Source organism: Pomacea canaliculata, linkage group LG4 (assembly GCF_003073045.1).
Source record: "Pomacea canaliculata isolate SZHN2017 linkage group LG4, ASM307304v1, whole genome shotgun sequence".
Classification (NCBI taxonomy): Eukaryota; Metazoa; Mollusca; class Gastropoda; order Architaenioglossa; family Ampullariidae; genus Pomacea; species Pomacea canaliculata.
Genome location: NC_037593.1, coordinates 11381707 through 11402116, shown reverse-complemented (window position 1 = coordinate 11402116; position 20410 = coordinate 11381707). Strand labels below are relative to the sequence as shown.

The following is a 20410-nucleotide window of genomic DNA, read 5'->3' as shown; positions in this document are numbered from 1 at the left end:
AGTTTGCTGACTTTTCCCTGTGATTTGCGTTGTTATTCTGATATTTCTACATTCGTCTTAAAGATGTAGCTAAAAACCTTATGACTTGGAGACAAGAAAGAACAAAAAGAATTTTCAATATTTGTGAAATGCTTATCGTACCTAGTAAAGAATAAGGAAGAAAAAGAAGACGTACAAGAAAGATGAGAACAAAGGGTTATACCAAGAAACAATAAAAACAAAGGAAAAGAACAAAATTAAGGAGAATTAAACAAACAAACAAACAAACAAACAAAAAACCCCAAAAAACAAAAAAAGAGTGATAGGTAACACAAACAAGAAGAATAAGAACAAAAATGTAACATAACGAATAAGAATAACACGAACAAAAACTAAGAGAACAAGAAACAAAATAAAAAATAAATAATAAATAAATAACAAAAACAAGACCATGAATTAAAAAACATAATAAAAAAATAATATAACAAGTAATAAGAACAAAAAGAAGTAAACTGAAAAGAATAAGAAAAAATGAGAATGAGAACATAAAAAAACAAAGAGAATAAGTAAAAGGCAAGAACAAAAAAAAAAATAAATAAAAAAAACCCAAAACAAAACAAGTACGTTATCAAGATCAAGATCAAGGAGATCAAGAATAAGAGGAACAAGTAACCGAAAAAAAGAAAAAGAACAACAAACTGCACACGCGAGATCAGTGGTAAAGAGCAGGACAACAGCTTATGTACGCACAAACTGTACTTGAGAATTCCTTGAATTTCGAATGATTGGACATCCGGGCTTTTCTCCATTTGTAACAAGAAAGCCCTTGGACTATTCAAAGCCTCCCTTCGAGAAGGCGCAAAATAAATCATACTGAGGAAAAGTTATTGAAGAAGAAGAGGAGGAATAAAAAAGACCGGAAAGGGGAAGGTCACACCGAGCGGAAGAACATGCATTCCTCGACGAGGTGTGCCTGGTGACGTCACACGTTGACAGCCTGCAGACAGACAGACAGACCTACACACACACTTCGCTCTCTGCCAGTTGCTGACATCTTGACTCCAGGCTGCTTCAGCTGAGAGCCGATGACAGAGCGGTGCCAGTCTGGGGGGAACCATGATCTGCTGCCTGCTACTCGCGGTGGTGCTGACAGTCGGTGGGTACCCGTCCTTTCTATTTCATTCTGCGAGGCTGACGGCTCATAGACAGTTGCCTTCACTTACTCAAGCTTTAAAGATTTGGTAGCGAGTCCATGTCAAGTTACTTATGACTTTGAGAGACTTTTTGTTTGTTTGTTTGTTTGTTTGCTTTCTTTCTCAGATTCTCAGACCATCAATCACTACCTATTTCGACTTTCTTACAGTTAATGAGTACCCGTCAGCTACTTCTATTAGAGAGATTTTCTGAAACGTTAGTAAGTACCAATGATTTAATTTACTTTAACAATCGTGTGCTTCTCGTTCTGAAAGAGTTTCTGAAAGCTATAGGAGCTCTCCGTCATTTATTCTCATTAACGGTTCCTGTCTGTGTTTACTTGTTCGTTAGATTCGTTCGCAGGACTTCGTAAACGTCTGCTAACTTGACCAATGACCGTTGGTGGCTGGTTGATTTAATTTGCAAGAAAGTGCTTCCAACTAGACGTAGTTTCACGAGATGAGGGAACAGGGTTACAGGGCAATGGGTGGGCGGGTGGAGGAATCCGAAATACCCGTAGAAAACACCTGACGGTCAGCATTGCAAACAGGTGCCACATTCATTCTCCGAACACAAGATTTGAACCAAAAGGTTTTTTTAGCTGTTCCGACTGCATTTGTTCTCACAACCAATTTTTTTTTTACAATTATACTAATAATGGTAAACATAATAAACCCATGATCTCAGCAAGATTATACAAGCATGCAGTGACCACCTCCAGGCTTGTTTCCTAGCTCACATACACACGAATCCATCAAAACATTTCCCAGTACATGTAGTACCATTGAAAACAATGACCGATGCAGAATTGTTATGTCGTGAGAAAAAAACCTTCACCATCGTTGATAGTTTCCAGTCGTGTCTGCACCCTGTTTGTCTTACACTCGTTGTGGCGAACTTCTGTGTGATGCACTCAAGTTAAGTGCAAGTGTGATGCATACCCTTCAGTGGCGCCCCGAGCTTCCGCTCCCTCGTGCACAAGGAAATGTAGTTCCTTGGACCACGATGACCCAGTCCTCACAGTTCACAGAACAAAATCCTGGTGAGGGGCGTAACTCTCTAAAGTCTGGGTTTGTTTTATCGCAGGAAGCACAAACAGCATCGGTGGTGGGGGATGTGGTATGTGGAAGGAGAAGGGATGCAATAGCCACCCCTCATCTCAAATTTACGCAGATATGTTTCACGCAAACATGGGGATACGACATGAGTTTCCTCTATTTTAACGAAAGGAAATGGTGCAGGCTATGTTTAATTAGTGCATTTTCTCTGAAGTATGATTTTTTGTGCTTATTTTTTCCTCTTTAAACATCATTCAGAAAAAAAGAAAAATCCATTGATCTACTACTCGGAGTAAATTGTGATAACTGTTTACCATGCAGAGCAACGTTTGACACCGTCGTAAAGTTCAAAGGGTGAATTGTCAGTGAAAGTAAAAGAAAGAGCGAGTGAACCCAGTAGCAGTTGGCAAGGAAATACTTTCTCGGCACGAAAGTGGGAGGAGGCAGGGGGAGGGGACGACTTTTTTCAAGACTTGGGGAGATAATGATGTGATCTGCCTGGGTGACGTCCCGTCGTCTGGCTGCCAATAGACCGGGCATCGGGGCAGGGCAGGCAAATGATGTATAGCAAAACGGGAGATAAAAGGTGCCCCCACACCACTCTCATGCATCCCCTACCCTAACCCTCCTCTCTCATCCACACTTTCTCAAATTACGATGCTGTCCAAGTTTGCTTTGGGCTTTTAGCGGAATGCAGCAGTTTTTTTTTCAGTTAGAGCCGTTCACAACATCTTAGAACTGAGAAAATAAAATCGAAAATTGGGGCACGTATCATCATAAAAAAATAGAACATCTTTATTAAACTTTTTCAAGAAATTGTGTCTGCCTACAGCAACATTAGAACATCAACGCCGGATTAAAATTCCTAAAATAATTTCATCAAATACCAATCATTCACTGATAGTCTCTTTCAGTATTACAAATATGTAACCATTCGTATTGCCACTCAAAGAGATAAACAAAGATAAGTGTATGACAACAGTTTAAATGTTGCAGACTGAGAGCAAGCAGTATGGCCATCTACATTCATGTGTTCTCTCCACGAGTTGTTTGTTTATCTGCATTTCAGCCTGGATAAATAAATGCTTGTAGCTGTAACAACTGTAAGCCCACCAGACTTCTATTTATGTGTTTAATGTCAAACTCTTGTAGTGGATGTAAGCCGTGCGCTGACATTGTTTGTTATCAGTTTGTTGATCAGAAGCCTGTTGTTGTCTCTACAAAGTCCTGCCCCTCCCCAACCACTCTCCTGCAGTTGTAATTTTTTTTCTTCCACTTGTGCCTGTTCTGCTTTACAGTGATCCCATCTCAATACACTAGACCGCAGGTCGTGGTGCTTTATATAACAGAAGTATAAAATAATTGTCGACATTCTCACCGCACATGTGAACTTGTCTCAGACAGTACAGGCGGCCATGCAGACGGCTGTACAATAGGAATGTTCCTGAATATTTAGAGAAGATGATAAACTACTTTAGTGACTCGTCCTGCTCTCTAGATGCTATTCTTGATTTTTGTTCCACGTGTAATATAATTAATCTTTTTAAGATTTAGGTCAGGGTTTATTTCAATTGTTAACCTTTGATAATCACTGTTGCGGTTTGAGACAGACATGTTTGTGGGAGAGAAGAAGCTTGAATCTGTGTTTCAAATTAACTCAGTTAGAAACTTGTTTTCGTTTATACCACAGCAATTTCGTACTTGTGGTCGAGTTGTCTTTATATTCCTTTATCTTCCTTTCATCACATCAAAAGCAAGCAAATGTAGTGAACCAAGGGCCTTAATCGCGACTCAGTCATCATTGTTCAAATCTGAATTTGTCTACCTTTGAATTCTGTTTTTACTTTCACGCGCTTGAAAAGACACTGCATGACTTCAATCCGTCAAGCCCGGTTACACATTCAAATTAAGATATTTTTATACTTGATTTTTTTAAAATGACAATGAGTAGTTCTCGACATGACTTCCTTCATTTTATTTGTGACCAGCCGACTCCACAGCTCAGCACGAGCAGAGAACTGTCCAGCACAGGGTGGCGCCGATGTACAGGATGCCGGAGTCCAGCGGCACCCAGCCTCAGTTTGTTGCTAGCGACAAGCACGACACAGCGGGAGAGCACTACGACCACCGACTGTTGGAGGTGCAGTCCATCTCTGGTGGAGGTGTGCAGACGACGCCTGCGCCAGACGATGAGGACATCGCCCACGCGGTGCAGATGGCGGGTCTAGAAAAGTCCTGCTCGTCCTCGTCGATGTGCTACTGCTGTCGGTGGACCATCAGGTACAGTCAACTGCATCACAGGTTGTCCAGGTGCAAATATAAACTGTGCTTGTCAACAAATCTACAGAAAACAACAAAAAAATATAACAACCTTAAAACCCGACAAGAAACAGGAAACCAACCATACGAACAGCCAGAACCTAATAAACAAAACAAATTTTCAAAGAAACACAATTTCTAAAAAAAAAAAACAAAAAAAAAAACAACAAACAAACAAAAAAAACAATAAATTAAAAACTCTCCCAAAGCAGCAAGCCAACTAGTCACAGAAAAAAGAAGTGCAGTTTTGTAAGCTTTCATGAATCTGTTGTGACATGCAGAAATCTCTGTGACGTGTTCACGGAGCGTTCATATCAAAGCAGTAACAGGTGTAACACAATGTGACATAGCAGTAATGCCGGTATAATTATTGTATGCCACGTCATGTTTCCGACGACAGTGACATAGCTGTGTAGCGGTGTGAAATTGTGACGCAGGAGACAGAGCACAGCCGCCATGTGTGACGTCCCACACTACGTCACAGTCGAGGAGCCAGTCTGTGTCCAGATCGTCGAGGACGTGTGCGTGCAGACAGCCATCCAGCCCAGGTAACCCAGTCTCCCTGTAGCTGTCTGCTGTCGTAACTAGGATGCGAAGTGTGTGTACACCTTTAAAATATCACGGGGACACTATACTCTACAGCCAGTCAAAGACGAGCGTGAGACAGCTTCTACCTGTTCACTCATTATACCACATTATGTACCCGCTATACCATGTTATATTACAATAGCATGTTATACTCAATATATCATATCGCACTATAAATATCATTAAGTTTATATTCTAAATACGTGAGATACAAAAGTTTCTGAACAAATAAATTGCAACAAGTACAGAAGGAGCTTTGTCGTGGTATAAAGTGTTCACTCACCTGTCACGGATGATAAGACAAGCACAGCCGGGTATTTATCTTAATGGCAGGTTTGTTTAAAGTACAGGTGATGAAAGGTAGGTTTAAAGACGGCGAGGAAAGGACATTTTGTTGGGAGGCCTCATGTGCTTTTGCAGGCTGGAGGAGAGGGGACGAGCCTCAGTCCCTTGTGACAAACGTACCGCCCAGCGCACGTGCACTCGATGCTGTCGTACCTCCCTAGCACTCACCTCCTCCTCCTCCATGCAGTGCTCCGCACCCAGGATGACGTCACTGGGCGAGACGACTGCGACACCTGCGTCACAAGAGGGTCACACAGCCCATCGTCGCAGCGTCGGGTCCTACTTCCTCCCGACCCAGTCGTACGCCATGCAGGACGACGCGTACAGCAGGTGCTGCCTGTCGAGATCGCGGCCGGCTTGTTGTGCGTCACTTCCGACTGAGAGAATTTCCGGTGCAGCAAGCTCCTCCTTCCGCGAGGCTTTAGCGAGATGTTGCAGCACTTCGGTCTCAAGCCAGCAGATGGCGCTTGAGGCGGGCGACGCGGTGCCGGTGCGCAGGCCGACCATGTCGTGCTGTGCGGAGCTAAACCCTCCCTCATGCTGCTTTTCGCAAGTCGCCAGCATCCGGGCCATCTGCTGCGAGGATGACAGGGTGGGCAGACAAGTGGGGGCAGCTGAGGTGGCTCCGTCCTGCTGTACGTCGACATCCAAGGTATCCTGCTGCTCGTCGGCTTCCGCCCGACCGCAGTGCTGCATGTCCAGCAGGACCAGAAGACCTGCGATGGAAGCAAGCGCCTCGATGGCTTCAGCGGAGAGTTCGTTTCCCGGCGATGAGTGTTGCTCGGTAGATATCTCCGTCAGATCCTCCTGCTGTCGCCGGTTCTCCTCCTCGGCACAGGTACGATGCTGCCGAGTTGACGGTCAGCCTCCACAGCGGTGGGTGCAGCCAGCAGCACGCGCGGAGTCTCCTGATTGCTGCATGTCATCGGCGTCGGCCAGAGACGCGTGCTGCAGGTCCACCGCCATGTCGTCTGTCACCGATGTCAGGTGCTGCTCGAGAAGGACACAGCCCGCTTCCTTCAGCGACTGCTGCACGTCCACGTCGTCAGGACCCCGTCCTGCCTGCTGCGCCACGTCCTCTTCGCAGGCGGCACGTGCGGCATGTTGCGACACCACCTTGTATCCCGTGCAAGACACATCCTGCTGCTCGGTCACCACGCAGTCGTCGCTGCTGCAGTGCTGCGCGGCCGTGCTCTACTCCTCCCCCTGCTGTTCAGCCAGACTCGTCGCTGCTCCCACACCAACAACAACAACAACAACAACCACGACGACTACCCCGCCTCCACCAGCGATAACGCCTGCGGCCTGGACTATGCCATGCTGTACTTCCTCCTCGCCGGCAATGAGGGACATCTGCTGCACGTCGATGTCTCCTCAGATGGTGATGCTGCTGCCCTGCTGCACTCAATCACGCGCCTTCTCCAGTGCCATGATGTCCACCTGCTGTTCTTCGGCCCAGACTCAGTCCCAGACGCCATGCTGTTCCACGTCTTCTCAATCGCAACCCGACGGTTCTGTGAGGACCGTCACCAGGTGTTGCTCGTCCTCGTCCTCTTCCTCTTCGTCCTCATCAATGTCGTCGTATCAGTCATCTTCGTTTACAGACGAGAGTCCCAGCTGTTGCGGGAGAACAGGCTCCCTGCGAGACAACTGCTGTGCCGTGTACGCCTTCCAGCAGCAGTCGCCAAGGTGTTGCTCCCCTTCCTCAGCCATGACGTCACTCCTGTCTGATGCCGCGAGACAGGATGATCTCCCTTGTTGCTCCAGGAGTGCGTCCGAGATGGCGCAGTGCTGCGCGTCCCTGCCGATGGCATCATCCTCCTCACCTTGCTGCTCCTCCGGGTCCACCTCCCGCTCCTCTCGGCAACCTCATCCCGCCAGCTGCTGCTCCGGAAATGCATTCGCGCGTGCGCAGTGCTGCTCCTCCCACGTGCTGCAGTCGCCGCCCCCGAGCTGCTGTTCCAGCAGTTTGCAAGCCCTCAGCGACTGGGACGCACAGCAGGCTGCTCCATCGTGCTGCCACACCCCCATGTCGCTCCGCCCCTCCTGCTGCGCGACCACCGCCTACTCGGCTCACTGCTGTCAGAGCATGCGCAGAAGCTATAAGTGAGGTCTTGAGAGACTGCACCATCACTCTACTGCTTTTGAAAGACTACTTACAATTATACATTAACTTGTCATGTTTACAGAATTAGAACCATTTTTTGTATTTGTTTACTTAAATTTTTTTTTTAAATCACCGTACTGTAAAGCTATTCTTACCTTTCATTCACAATTTGTGTTCCATAAACAATGCTGTCTGGTATATTTCGTTATATCTAAACATAATTAGCGTTTAATTTTTGAAAACGAAATAAGTGTCTTTTCCACTTAAATATTGTTATCAAATCTGTTGTGTTTAGAGAAAAGGTGTGTTATATAAGAGCAAATAATTGAAACTGATTGTGTTCAATGAAATCAATGTGATTTTGACACATCGTGCGATTGTTAATAAGGCTAATAATGCGTTAAAAACCGTCCCTGATTTTATTATCTTGATTATTCTTGCCTTGGCCCAGTGTGGTGAGAGTATAAATTATCCCATCCTGGGCTCATAAACCCAACCCAACCCAAGAGGACAAAAAAAAATTATAGAAAATAAATAAATAGCAAGAGTTTATATTTTGCGTTAGTACTCATGTGTTTACCTTTGAACAAGGAACATGAAATTTAAGGTCGAGGTAAATAAAATTCATTTTTATATTGACGTTCGGCTGTGAGCATCCTCTGTTTGATCATTCAGTCCTCGTCATTCACGTCAGCAAGACAGTAAACAGATAATTCATCGTCTAGCAAGAAGACGACACCTGCGGGCGTTACTAGCAGTCGTGTTAACACAGGTGAGGGCGAGTGAGGTGGTCACAAATCAAAGTCAGAGACACAGCGACGTCCAGCAGATGGTCACGACTGTCACATCTGAGGAAGGATGACAGGTGTGTGGGTCCTGTTTCATTACTGGCTGCTTTCTCACGTATGTCAAGGTAGGTTTAAATGTAAATAGGCAGGAAGAAAACAAAGTTCGTCATGCTGATATCGTGGTTATCAATAGTCGAAGCTCTTGTGGCCAAACGACATCGCCAGGTACGCAAGAAGCTAAAAATAGCACATGGAATGTTTTATGATTCGCTCCATTCAAAGCGAAGAATCGAACTTTACTGAGAGCCAACTCTCAAGTGTTAGCACTAACAGCTGTTTATCGACCTAAGGATAATTATAACGATCTTGGATTAGAGTACCACGGATTCCAGCCAGCAGAACACGCGTACAAACATCCAGGGAATGGACGGGGAACGACCCTCCGAGAACTTTACTGGGTACGTTTACAAACACCGGGTGCCGAGTGGCTTTAGAAACAGAGAAAAATAAAAAGAGAAAAGGAAGATAAGACCTTTTCAAACAGCAGCGGCAGCAAGGGGAAATAATGTAGACGTTGTCGAGGGTTCGACCAGATCATCTGTGTGATGGTGTGAATGGAGGCGCGTGCTTGACGTCTGCTCACCGTAACCTAGCAGGAACTTGACCTCTGCTTGGCGGGCTGGCTGTCTGGCAGGTCGGCTTGCCGCTGAACAAAAAGAGAGTTATTCTGTCATGGCACAGACATGTTTTCAATAGTTTAAGCACCGCTGACATTTCTACTCTTTCTTGTGTCTGCCTTCCATCTGTCTCTCCATTTTATAGATTACAGAATACGTTTCCCCGAAACAATTTTTGTTTTACCTATATCAAATTGTGAAGGTATGTTTCGGTTAATCATCAGAGTTCGCTTTATGTGCCCAGTCCCACCAAACAAATCCTTGCAATAATAAAACTGAAAAAAATTATTATTATTATTATTTCTTTTGGTGAGCCTTTTAAGGAGCGTGGGTTAATCACTTGCGAGTCCTCAAACAAAGCTCGCTCGCCTTTGGTTTGGATGAGAGACACTGGATCTCATCAGATCCAGTCAAAGGTCATCGGCGTGGCGACGGCAGTGATGACGGAATTAAAGTACTGGCGGCCTCGAGCATGCATCGGCGAGACTAAGTTGACCTTTCAGCTCTCGCTCAAGTCTCGCAGACACAGGGCACATCTCGTGACCTCAGTTAAAGTGTGCAAAGAATCTCGCGCAACCCCGGGTGTTATCTAAACGTTCGACTGTTGTGTCAGCGGCGAAGCTCAGATAACGCGATACAAAAAGGAAAATTCTTTTCTTGCCTCGTGTGAAAGAAAAACAGGTCGACAACATGGGAAAAAACTTTGTAACACCCGGGGTGGACTGAAGCTGACGTGCACAGAAAACCCTTTCTGCGGTATTCAGGGTGTGTGGATGTGGACTGCGATTATTTCAATGTGCTTATGTACCTGAGTATACGTTGACCGCTACAATATACACTTTGTAGACCTTGTTGTTAGTGTTGGTGGTGGCTGAGTACTTGGTGACGTCAGATTCTTTTATGTGAAAGATTTGTATAAAGGGTGGAATGGAGTTTCTTATCGACCCAGAAGGGAAATAAAAGCCCAGACAACTAATTATATATTAAATACTCACAGGCCAACCTGATCGACTTGTGCCAAGATTTCAGCTGAGTTCTGTTAACATCTCGAGGCTGTGGGCACAAAAGTGCGAGATTCCGACTGTCACCGACCTCGACAAGTAAGGTGGAGGAGAAGGGAGGTGTAGTTTTTGAAACGGTATGAGATTATGTCGTCTGCCACGTCCAGTCGATACTAATAACATAATTCTAAACCTCACCCTTAACGTAAATCACATGGGCCTACTTTAACCGATATAAACAATATAAATATCATGTCACCAGATTCATTAACGGCACACCGCTACGTCCTCTTTGCTCAGTCTGTTCCGTGGAATCGAACCAGATACCTTTGCTTAAGAACTCATTGCTTTTTCTGCAATATCTTCCCTAATCTCCAAAATCACAAGTTCCCAACCAACGAAACATCACGAAGGAACTCGTAAAGTCTCGAAAGTTGCTCTGATTCGATAGTTCCTGTCACGTTGCCTGTCTGTGTCATGCGCAGTTGCTATCGTAGCCCAGCAGTTCCGCTTGGTCCGGTCCCAGGCCGCCTGCCATCGCCCTGCACGCATGACACGAAGAGTCCCGTAATGAAAACACACCTGATGTTCTCACAGGTGGCGGAGCGAGGCAGTGTGGGTACCTTACTGCCCCTGCTAATCACAGCTCAAGGGCCAAGCGCCGGGGCCTGACAGGTGGACACCTACCTGAGCTGCTGTGTCAAGGCCGAGAAGTGTTTGATGACAGGGTATGTGCTACTCCGTGTGGGTTAAAGTCAGTTTTCTACATGACACCTGGGCCGTTGACTGTTCTTCGGACATCAGGTGAGCTTTTTGTGATCAAAGTGCGCCGCTTGATAGTGTTAACACCACTGGGTATGAAGGTTGCAAGACAGTGACAGATAAACTGTGAACAGGACAACACTAGGCACCGTTACAACGTAGCGATAGATAATCAGTTTATTTATTTTAATTATTTTATGATATGATTTGTACAGTACGGGTTAAGACAGATAATTGTTGACAAGTTATGGATGTACATACATCATCATTAGCCCCCTCCCCCCTCACACACACATATACGCACGCACAACATGTATACATACATAGGCTGTAAACAAAAATGATATGACTAGAAAATATTCTTTTTAAAACAAAATAAAACAACAACAACAACAACAAAAAACAGTGTTACTGGCGGGTAGTTGTGCCAGCTCAGTGTGTTACAAGTGTGTAAATCTGTCTTGAAAGCTCTTGGTGCATCCACTGTCAGGTCGTTTGTAATGTCATGTCACTTATTCAAATCACATTGCCAGCTTGGAGTGTGTTGATATACAGACCACGATGGCTACCGTTCCTTTGGCGGCACAAACACCTGACAGTCCGTGACGTGCCTTGTGTGTTCGTGAGCTTGTGAGCGCGCGTGTATGACCTGTTCGTGACCTCGCTCGCGTGACCACAACATTACAGAGATGAAATCATTCACGTGGAACATTCAACAATCCCCCTGGTCGACGTGGGTTGCAGGGCATGTAACATCAGACCTACCTGTTCTTTTACTTGGCCAGAGTCTTGTAGGAGAAGATATGAACGTGGAAGCTTGCATAGACCAGGAGATGAGATAACAACTTACTGATACGACAGTTGTAATGTTTCAACTGTTAAGTTGTAATCGTCACTCGATGGGTTATTTTAGTCAGCACTCCTTTGTCTTCTGAGATTTATTGTATCGACTGTTATGGGGTGACCATGCACCCGAGGCTGCAACTTCTATATTGAGGGAAAGAAAAAGTAAAAATACATATATTTTCAGTAGGGTACGCGCACACAAGCACACACGCATACACACACGCATACACACTCGCACACAAACATAAATGTACACAAAGGTACGCGCGCACAAGCACCTGCTTATGCATTCTATGACCTTTATTTCTTGCCACACCTGATCCTGTCTGATCACAAAGACTGCAAGTAGTTCCGCAGCACCTCACGACTGTCACAATAAACAGGTACATAAACACATCACACTACATTCCTGGTACTGTAATAAACAATCTGTGCACAGATTTCTGTCGTGTGGGTCTTACAACTGCCACAAGCATTAAACAAATCAGTTAGTACGTCTGCTGGGTACTCGGTGTAGATAACTCGTCCGTTGACGAAACCTCATTCCTCAGAAAATTGTAACATTTCATTCAAGAGTCTGGTATGAACTCAGTATCTTCTGACCATGTGAGAAAAATAAATCCGATTTTTATTTATTTATTGAGATACAAGACTAATACACTATGGGGATAAAGGTGCAGAAAAGAATGACATCACGAATGTACAATGATACGGTTACGTTGTCAAGCTTACAACCAATGGGAGAGCTGGAGCTGTAAGCATTTTCAGCGACATGTGTGACGTCATCATTTTGTGCGAAGTGTGTCTGGACTGTTGACAGCAACACGTGTCATCTTGTAGAACTTAGACTGAGTAGAGACCAGCGATTTGACAAAACATTTTAATGTCGGCCCTTAGCATCCCTCGTGTAAACTGAAAGACTAGAAGGATGCAGACTGCTTCTCTGATGAGTACAAGTCCAGTGCAAGATGCTGTTTCCTGAATTCACAACTCAAACATAGCTACGCACTAAATAAAATAATAAATAAAAAAATCGATGATACAATTTTTCAGGATTCCCCAAAAGTACCGTAGTTTATTCTATAAAGCACAGTGTTGTAGTCATAATACATTGTCAGCAACATCTGTTTCATATGATATATTGTGGTCGTAATGTCTCACCTGTCATGTTAGTATCACTTTTATTATTGTGATTTTTGTATGTAGCGAGGCCTTTATCGCCCCAGGTTACACTATTTTTTCTCCAGGCAGGTGATAATTCAATCTCCGAGGAGTGACTTGACATCGCCGTGTCTTTATTACTGATCTCAATGTTACCTGTCGGTGACAGGAGCTGATAACACTGTCAGCTTGGGTCAAAGGTTGAAGGGCTTTCGTTCGTCATTAACTCTGCCAAGGGACAGTGGGGATTCCTGTGAGATAAAAAGATTCTACATTAACTCGAAAACACGCTAACCCTGAATGTTGCTTTAATCTTATTTATTATTAAAGTATTTTTCGGCCTTCCCTTGTTAAGAAACTTTTCAATTTATTGTGGCCTTAGCTTTTCCTTTTCAGATTCGCTATATGCGTCCCCATGAAGAATGCGCTTAAAGCTTCTCTTTAATGCAAAATTATTGTAAACATCTTTCCTTTCTCTCGTGCATTCTATTTTTTATCTAAATAATAGATAAAAGGGCATAATAGCCTCAATAGTTTCATTTTTGCATACGTCACTACTCGATTAAAAAAAATTTAATGTTATTTAACATCAATTTTCAACAATCTTCAGTTTATTTCTTCTGTTCTTTTCTGATATGATATTAATAAATTTACAGCTAGGTATGTAAGACAGGCATGTGTGTAAGTGTTTGTCATCTACATTATCGTCATCGTCAACGTCGTTGCTTGGGACGTTTTTGACATTTGTTTTGTCCACATCCTGCAGTTGCTGACTTACACATTTCTGTCGGACACTCACCACATATTCCATTTGTAGTTTCAGGGCTGCGGTGTTCCAGACCTTGCAGCTGAGCTGCTTCTTCCCGATGTTTTCATAACTCCATCTTGACATGGGCGGCAGGAATGACAACTCTCCGGACTGTCAAAGTCGCCAGCAGCGCCCTCTGTCGATCATCCAGGAATATTCGGACGAAGAGGGAGGTAATTTCGACGGTGTTCTACAAACCTTACAAAATGTGGGGAGTGGTCCCTCTAGCACGGGGACAGTCACCTGTCACGGACAGACTGCGGACCCGCAGACTCCACCCGCCAAGAAGACGCGGAAGAAGGCGGTGGCGCCCCAGCAGCATCCTGTCCTCAGTCTCGGCTTGCCTAGCAGCACTGGGGACAGAGTCTCGGCAAATGGCGGTTGTCCTGACCTGCCCAGTTCAGACGACAGCGAAGGACACATGTCGAGGCTCAAGGACACCGCTACAAAGCTCAAACTGAAGACGAGGCGCCCGAGTTACCTGGCCTGGCGCGCCAAGTACCTGGACAAACTCGATGACATGAGGGAGATCAAAGCCGCGCCATGTGCCGACGACCGTTTGACACCCGAACGCAAGGAGAAGATGGACAGCGCCCTCCGCTGGATCAGGAACGAGCTGGTCAGAGTTGATGTCAAAGTTAATTTTGTAGCCAGATTCTTTTTTTTTTTTTTTTTTTGTTGTAACAAGTAAATTTCTACGCACATTTTTAGCGACAGAAATTGTAATTAAAATTGTGCATCTCTAAGTCATTATAACTGTACGTGTGTGCGTGTGCGCGTGCGCGTGCGCGTGCGCGTGCGCGCGTGAATGAGTGAGATATTCACAGAGAGCAAAAGTGAATTATTGAGCATGCGCACTTACATGTCTAAATTTACAACAACACAGATAACATAGTTGATGTACACTAACAGACCCAACTTATCTTCACAGACTGAGCTTCGTCGTCAGGACCAGTCACTCGCCAAGCAGCTGCTGGCAATCCGTCACGAGTTGTCTCGCCTGCGACTCAGCGCCAACTGCGAGGCGCACCAGGACCTCCTGGACGATGCCCAGGACCGGGTGGAGGAGGTGAAGGAGCTGTCTCGTTTCGTCGACTTCACCCCTGATGTTCGGGGTGCGAATCATCTCAAGCACATCGGCGTGACGAAAATAAACTTGACATCGAGACGATTCTCCACTTGTTGACACATCGACAGGAGATGATTGCGGCCAAGCACACCATCGACAACACATCAAGCGAGGACAGTGTAACTCTAGAGAGGTAAATGGTAACCCCTAGCAACCAATTACGAGACATAAAAAACAATTCTGGATGATGGTTACTGCTGGATATAACCTCCGTGCTTATGACCTGTGAAACTTGAACTTTGACCTTGTCGACATCTCTACAACTGTGTACAAATAAACTATTAGTTACCGACACAACTTAATTCATAATTGTTTTAATACTACCTCATAACTAAAGACAACTGCTCTGGAATGAGAGACAGTTGTAGCACAACGAAAGACAATCGTGCTTTTGACAACAGAACTAATGTTAGATGTTCCAATCATGTTTGTAAATAAAAATATAACTGGAGCGAAAATTAACAAAGGTGATGTGTATATTTTGTATTCAATTTGTTGTTTACACAACGCAGCTCTGCACCCAGAGTGAAGACAAGACAAAGTTTTATCCACGTGAGTGAAGAAAATGTCAGTAACACCTGCAATCGTGTTAGTCTTTGACTTTTATACCCTGAAAGAAATAAAGATATGTCCGAATATATATTTTTAAGGAAATAAAACTAGAAATCTGTCCGTTTTTAAATGTGTATTTGTACATTCTCTAAACTGGTAACGGAAACAGGTTGCATCTGCGACGCATCTAGAATTCGGCGAAAAAACTACGAATGACTGAACGAACAAGTGTTTCTAGGTGTGAATAAAGGTCTTATAAGTTCATCTCATTGGAAAAGTAGTTTTTATAAGTAACATTTATAAACATAAAAGTTTATTATAATACTAATAGATGAATAGTACAGTCATAAATTTGTTGTCTGTCTGTCTCTCTCGTTGAAACACACACGCGCAAAAGCGAGCGTGGAGAAAGTAAGGTAGAAGAGAAGTTCAACAGACTAATAACCTGTGCGAGGTGCAATAAAAAAAAAAGATTGCAACTGGTAGTGATGATAATGACTGGCACTGAATTTATTATGAACATTCATCTTTCAAACACAGCATAGCAGGAGGAATAACACCGCTCCACCTTTTCAGCAGTTCTTGAGCTTTTACGAGTGCCTCTCCACCTGAGGTCGCCAGGGCAACGTTAGACAGACCCGCTGTCCAGGTGCGCCAAAAGGAGGAGAGTTTGAAGTAGGGAGGGTTGTCGATGAGCACGTGAGGGATTCCCAGCAGCACAGACAGGATGTGGCCGTGTAGTCGGTCAGTGATCACCACGCGCCCACGCTGCAAGAACGACAACCCGTTAAAGGTCATCAAGAGGGAAGTTTCCATGGGTGACATACCTGGATTTGTTTTCCAGTTCCACCAGTCACCCACATACACACTAAGGTTTGCGGGAAAATCGGGTAACTCATACCCAGAAGATTCAAAATCCCTTCTCTTAATCCACACGATGTCGTGTGTAGGCGGCATAGTGCGAGGGACACGCCCCAGACCAAACGCCATGTCGGGCATCAGCATGAGTTTCGTCCCTGGAAAAAGTTTCTGCGCCAGACCCAGCGACTGTCTGTCCCGCAAGAAGATGGTCAGGTTCTCCCTGTGGGAGTAGAGCTCTCGACACTCATTAACATGTGCTTCATTCCTTTTGTGGAGCCATATGCTTTGTGACAGCAATACCGATGGGAAGTCTGGAAAAAGGCCGAGAATCTTCCGCCGAACGAAGTCCGCCAAGGGATAGCCCACGAGGTTGCCGCCGCCGTGCATGAGGATAGCGAGGGACGAGGAGTTGTAGTGTCTGCTGATGTTCCACGCTCGCTGCAGGCTGGCGTCGCTGCAGTTCCGTATCTCGCAGCAGAAGACCACAGAGACGTTGAGTCGCCGCAGCAGCGCCATCTCGCCCGCCGTGATGGCCGAGTCGCCCTTGTTCTCCGACATGGCGAAGCCGAGCAGCATGACGTGTCGCCGGCCGCCCAGCACGGACGCCAGCACTGTCGTCTGCAGCCTCTGCATCTCCCAGATGACGTCGTCGTTGTTGCTAAGCTGCAGCGCCAGCATGTTCGTGTCGAACGGGTCTTGGTGGACGTAGTCACGTGACATGAACTCGCTCCACTGCGCCAGGAGGGTGTAGTTGGCTGGGGGCCCCGGCCAGTGAAGGCCAAAGGGAGAATTCTCTGTCGGTGCCGGGAGGAGGACGTTCCTAGCGTGGTTCCCGGAGGACGAATCCTCCCTAACAGGCGACAGCTGCAGCAGACAGACGGACAGGTTGACTGGTGCCGAGAGGGACAGTAGCAAACACGTGGAAAGGCAGGTGACCAGGGTCAAGCTCACCAACTTGGCCGTGGTACTCTTCGGTGTCAGGAGACCTGTAATGGGAGGGTAAAGAAAATATGTGAAGTGAATAGACATTATCGAATGAACAACAGAATGATTGCACTAGATGAACTTGAAGTAGGTACGCTGGTTAATAATAAATCTGTATGTATATAAGATAAATCGTAATATTTTCTTTCTCTGGGTACCTGCACAGTATTTTTGTTTGTTTGTTTATCTGTTTGATGTAAACATACGTCATATTCTAGCAAGTTGTCTGTTCAAACGAATAAAAATTGCAGCTTGTTTAAAGTGAAGTATGTGAATGCCCGCATTTCAGTGTATTAAAATAAAATTATATTTAAGTATGAAACGTAATGTTTGAAGATTAAAAATGCGAGAAATTGTATGAAAACACTCCGCTTGTTTACGCGGATGAATATGTGCAAATTAAACCTTTTATGCTGACGTCTCCACGATTCCTAACTTTTGCTTTGCCCTCAGATTTTCCTCTGACGTACACAGCCAGCCCCACACTCGCCACCGCCAGCCCCGCGACGTTGACGAACGACGCACTACGTGACCCGCTGACGTACAGCAGCGCCACCACCAGCACGCGCTTGACGACGTTGGCCATGGCGTGACTGACCACGTCCAGCGCGCGCAGGATGACGCTCGTGCTGATCAGCGAGTACGTGACGTGAAACGCCCCCGACAGCAGCAGTGACGTCACAGCCAGGTGGGTCCCACGTGGCACCGCACCCTCAGTCTCCAAGAGAATTGCGGCCAGCAGCGTTGCGCCCAGTATTCCAGCCGACAACCTCAGGCGCGACCACCGCGGGCCCACGTGCACGTGACACGAGTGCAGTCCCTTGACGGCAACGTTGCGGACGGCCAGCAAAACGTTGGAGCCCATGGCGAGGCCCACGCCTGTGACGAGTGCTTCGCTCTGTGCCTGCTGGGAAGGCTTGGAGACGAAGGCCAGCGACCCGCCGATAACCAAGGGCAGGCTGACCCACCCGCTGCAACGCAAGCACTGTCCGAGCCATGCCCACTGCGCCAGCGCGGACACCAGCGGCTCCATCAGTTTGATGGCCAGGGTAGATGCCGCATCCATGGTTGCCAAACTCCAGTTGGTCAGAAACGTGGACAGCACGTGCATCGCCATGGAAACGCGGAAGTGAAAGTTCGCTTCTGAACTCTGGTTGGCCAGACGGTGAGCTGAGGACGAGTCCGCCGGGAGCTTGCCGTCCTCCCATCTCGCTGTCATTAGCCAGCAGAACAGCATGTGAACCCCGGTCAAGATGGCCGCTGGGCAGGCAGGGTTGAGTTGCGGCAGAGAGCCTGTGACCTGCGCCAGGAAAACCTTGGCCAGGTGATGACATGCGAACGATGAGATGATCCAGGCAATGAAGGCGGCGACGAGCTTCATGCTGATGGCGAATGTCTTCTGGCGGCAGGTGCGCGTGAAGGATAATGTCGGTGGCGGTTAAGGGCAGATAACTCTCAAACAGGTCGCATTCAATGGAACACTTTAGGCAACTGCAAAAGAGAAAGAGAGACATTTGATACATTTTAATTATTATTACCGACATCTTCGTGACATGGGGATTCAATCTGAATACCAAATGTTTTCAGAGACTAACCATTCTTTTACCGTTGGTAGAGCCGCGCCTGAACATCGGCAAGCCTAAACAAGGAGCGTTGAACTTCATATAGAAAAAAATTTATTGTTTGTGTCCACCGATGTCTATGTCCAGCCAAGGAAATTAAAAGATTCAATACAGTTTACAAACGAAATATGACAAAGCTTACTAAACAATCTCTCACTTTACAGTTAAGAACGGTTCAACGTCTTGCCTGATGGTCACACTAACTTCTTGGCTGGCTGTCGGCGTTATTTATACACGTAGCCAGGTTAAGTCCTTCTGTTCTTGTACTCCTTAGTTCGCTGTGTATGTCTGTGTACCACAGTAACCCTCCGGCTCATTTCTTTGTCGGTCCCCACCCTCCCCTGTACCCCGCCACCTGACATGGTATGGTATCGGTGTTAGCGTGCGATCAAGGGGACTGGGGGTGGTAATCATAAAGGGAGGGTAAGTCTTTGATGTGGGGCACCATGAGGAACTCAAGGAAGGATGTCAGTGCAGAACCTTTATCCTCGCTTCACTGAAGGTGTGGCGGCGAGTCCCTTTGATGGGGGTCGATAGCAGTTGGTAGCTCGAGGCTGTCACCTATCCCACTCCTTCCAATCAATAGGTCGAAGGGACATGCTACCCCACGGGGGTTACGGTGACCATAGTCATGCAGGCGCCATCTTGAGACCACAACGAGGCATCATAGGCCTGCATAGTGTCTACCGAAACATGTCAGGACAGATTTTGTATCAAAAGGTTCGTTATACCGGATTTAGAATTCACTCCATCAAAGGCTGACAGACATAGGTCTTTATAATCACACGTCATGTGTAGTAAGCATTTATTAAAGAACTGTCAACCTTATCTGCATTTTAATTCTTGTAAAGTTGGTCAACCGTACTTGCATGAATAAGTCTAATCTTGTTTCTCGGCTGATTAGTCTATCACATCGCCTCTCACATCGCCATGCCGTCCCTCCTGTCCCTCCATGATGCTTCTTCGGAAAGCGTTGAGATCCGAGACCAGTGTGTCTGCTTGTCTCGGATTTCCCGTGGGTCCAGGGTTCAATTCTACATCCTCACATCGTATGAGGCTGCTCGAGTACAACATGACCCACAGCACGACACGCCAGTCTGTCAATGGGGGTCACGCTTGACTGGCTTTATTATCTTTGTCCTACTCGCCATTCAGGATACAAATCGACACGACACAAGTTCTCCTGCAGTGAGTGTGACGGCTGCCCCACACCATTGCACTCATTTACCTGGCCTATTAGTGACACAATATAGAGATAAGGGTTTGATGTTCGGAGGGTTAGAAACACTTCGAGAACACCTAAGTGCCCTGAGAGAGGGGACAGTCAGTAGGTGCGAGCACTAACATGTCCCAAAACCTCCCTACTTCATGTCGCAGTCGCTGCGATGTACAGCTGATGGTTGTCCAGAAAGACAGTGTGTGTAAGAGAGAGAGAAGAAAGAGAAAATCGAATCACTTCAATTCTATGTTTTATAAACTGCTTTGATTCATCTCCTAGATGACGTGGCCCCTTGACCTGTTTATTTACTAGGTTCGGGGGAGGTGACGGGAGGTTATAGGATCGGGTGAACATATTGAGGGAAGGAATGGAGCAGCCTACAACATTTTCCACTGACATCTTTGATCATC

The 20410-nt window shown here is 46.0% G+C and overlaps 3 protein-coding genes across 7 annotated transcripts; 2 read left to right on the top strand and 1 right to left on the bottom strand.

Moving 5' to 3' along the window:
* The first annotated feature begins 696 nt into the window (after window positions 1-696).
* On the top strand, window positions 697-8879 carry LOC112563016 (mucin-5AC-like). The gene is made up of 4 exons (XM_025236695.1): window positions 697-1135; window positions 4220-4511; window positions 4988-5098; window positions 5559-8879. The coding sequence occupies exons 1-4, from the start codon at window positions 1096-1098 to the stop codon at window positions 7591-7593; spliced, it is 2478 nt and encodes an 825-aa protein (XP_025092480.1). The 5' UTR covers window positions 697-1095; the 3' UTR covers window positions 7594-8879.
* Window positions 8880-10478: 1599 nt separating this feature from the next.
* On the top strand, window positions 10479-15578 carry LOC112563039 (protein FAM167B-like). Its single transcript, XM_025236735.1, has 3 exons — window positions 10479-10860; window positions 13643-14252; window positions 14565-15578. Exons 2-3 carry the CDS (start codon window positions 13716-13718, stop codon window positions 14817-14819), a joined length of 792 nt encoding a protein of 263 aa, XP_025092520.1. The 5' UTR covers window positions 10479-10860; window positions 13643-13715; the 3' UTR covers window positions 14820-15578.
* A 132-nt stretch (window positions 15579-15710) lies between these two features.
* Window positions 15711-19673, bottom strand: LOC112563037. Of its 5 annotated transcripts, none has more exons than XM_025236731.1 (3): window positions 18755-19673; window positions 17565-18650; window positions 15711-17161 (listed from the first exon to the last, which is right to left on the bottom strand). In XM_025236731.1, the coding sequence occupies exons 2-3, from the start codon at window positions 18538-18540 to the stop codon at window positions 15828-15830; spliced, it is 2310 nt and encodes a 769-aa protein (XP_025092516.1). In that variant the 5' UTR covers window positions 18541-18650; window positions 18755-19673; the 3' UTR covers window positions 15711-15827. The 5 variants fall into 5 exon arrangements, with proteins under 5 accessions (XP_025092516.1, XP_025092517.1, XP_025092515.1 ...); XM_025236732.1 differs by having other exon boundaries at window positions 18766-19673; XM_025236730.1 differs by having other exon boundaries at window positions 18924-19673.
* Window positions 19674-20410: the final 737 nt, after the last annotated feature.

Excerpts from the sequence above, each read along its gene's own strand:
- LOC112563037 (XM_025236729.1), bottom strand. The coding sequence starts at position 18,540 with ATGAAGCTCGTCGCCGCCTTCATTGCCTGGATCATCTCATCGTTCGCA. Across the intron at positions 17,162-17,564 it reads TGGAGACGTCAGCATAAAAG|GTCTCCTGACACCGAAGAGT; the intron begins GTTTAATTTGCA and ends CTCCCATTACAG.
- LOC112563039 (XM_025236735.1), top strand. The coding sequence starts at position 13,716 with ATGGGCGGCAGGAATGACAACTCTCCGGACTGTCAAAGTCGCCAGCAG. Across the intron at positions 14,253-14,564 it reads GCTGGATCAGGAACGAGCTG|ACTGAGCTTCGTCGTCAGGA; the intron begins GTCAGAGTTGAT and ends TTATCTTCACAG.
- LOC112563016 (XM_025236695.1), top strand. The coding sequence starts at position 1,096 with ATGATCTGCTGCCTGCTACTCGCGGTGGTGCTGACAGTCG. Across the intron at positions 4,512-4,987 it reads TGCTGTCGGTGGACCATCAG|GAGACAGAGCACAGCCGCCA; the intron begins GTACAGTCAACT and ends ATTGTGACGCAG. Across the intron at positions 5,099-5,558 it reads CAGACAGCCATCCAGCCCAG|GCTGGAGGAGAGGGGACGAG; the intron begins GTAACCCAGTCT and ends GTGCTTTTGCAG.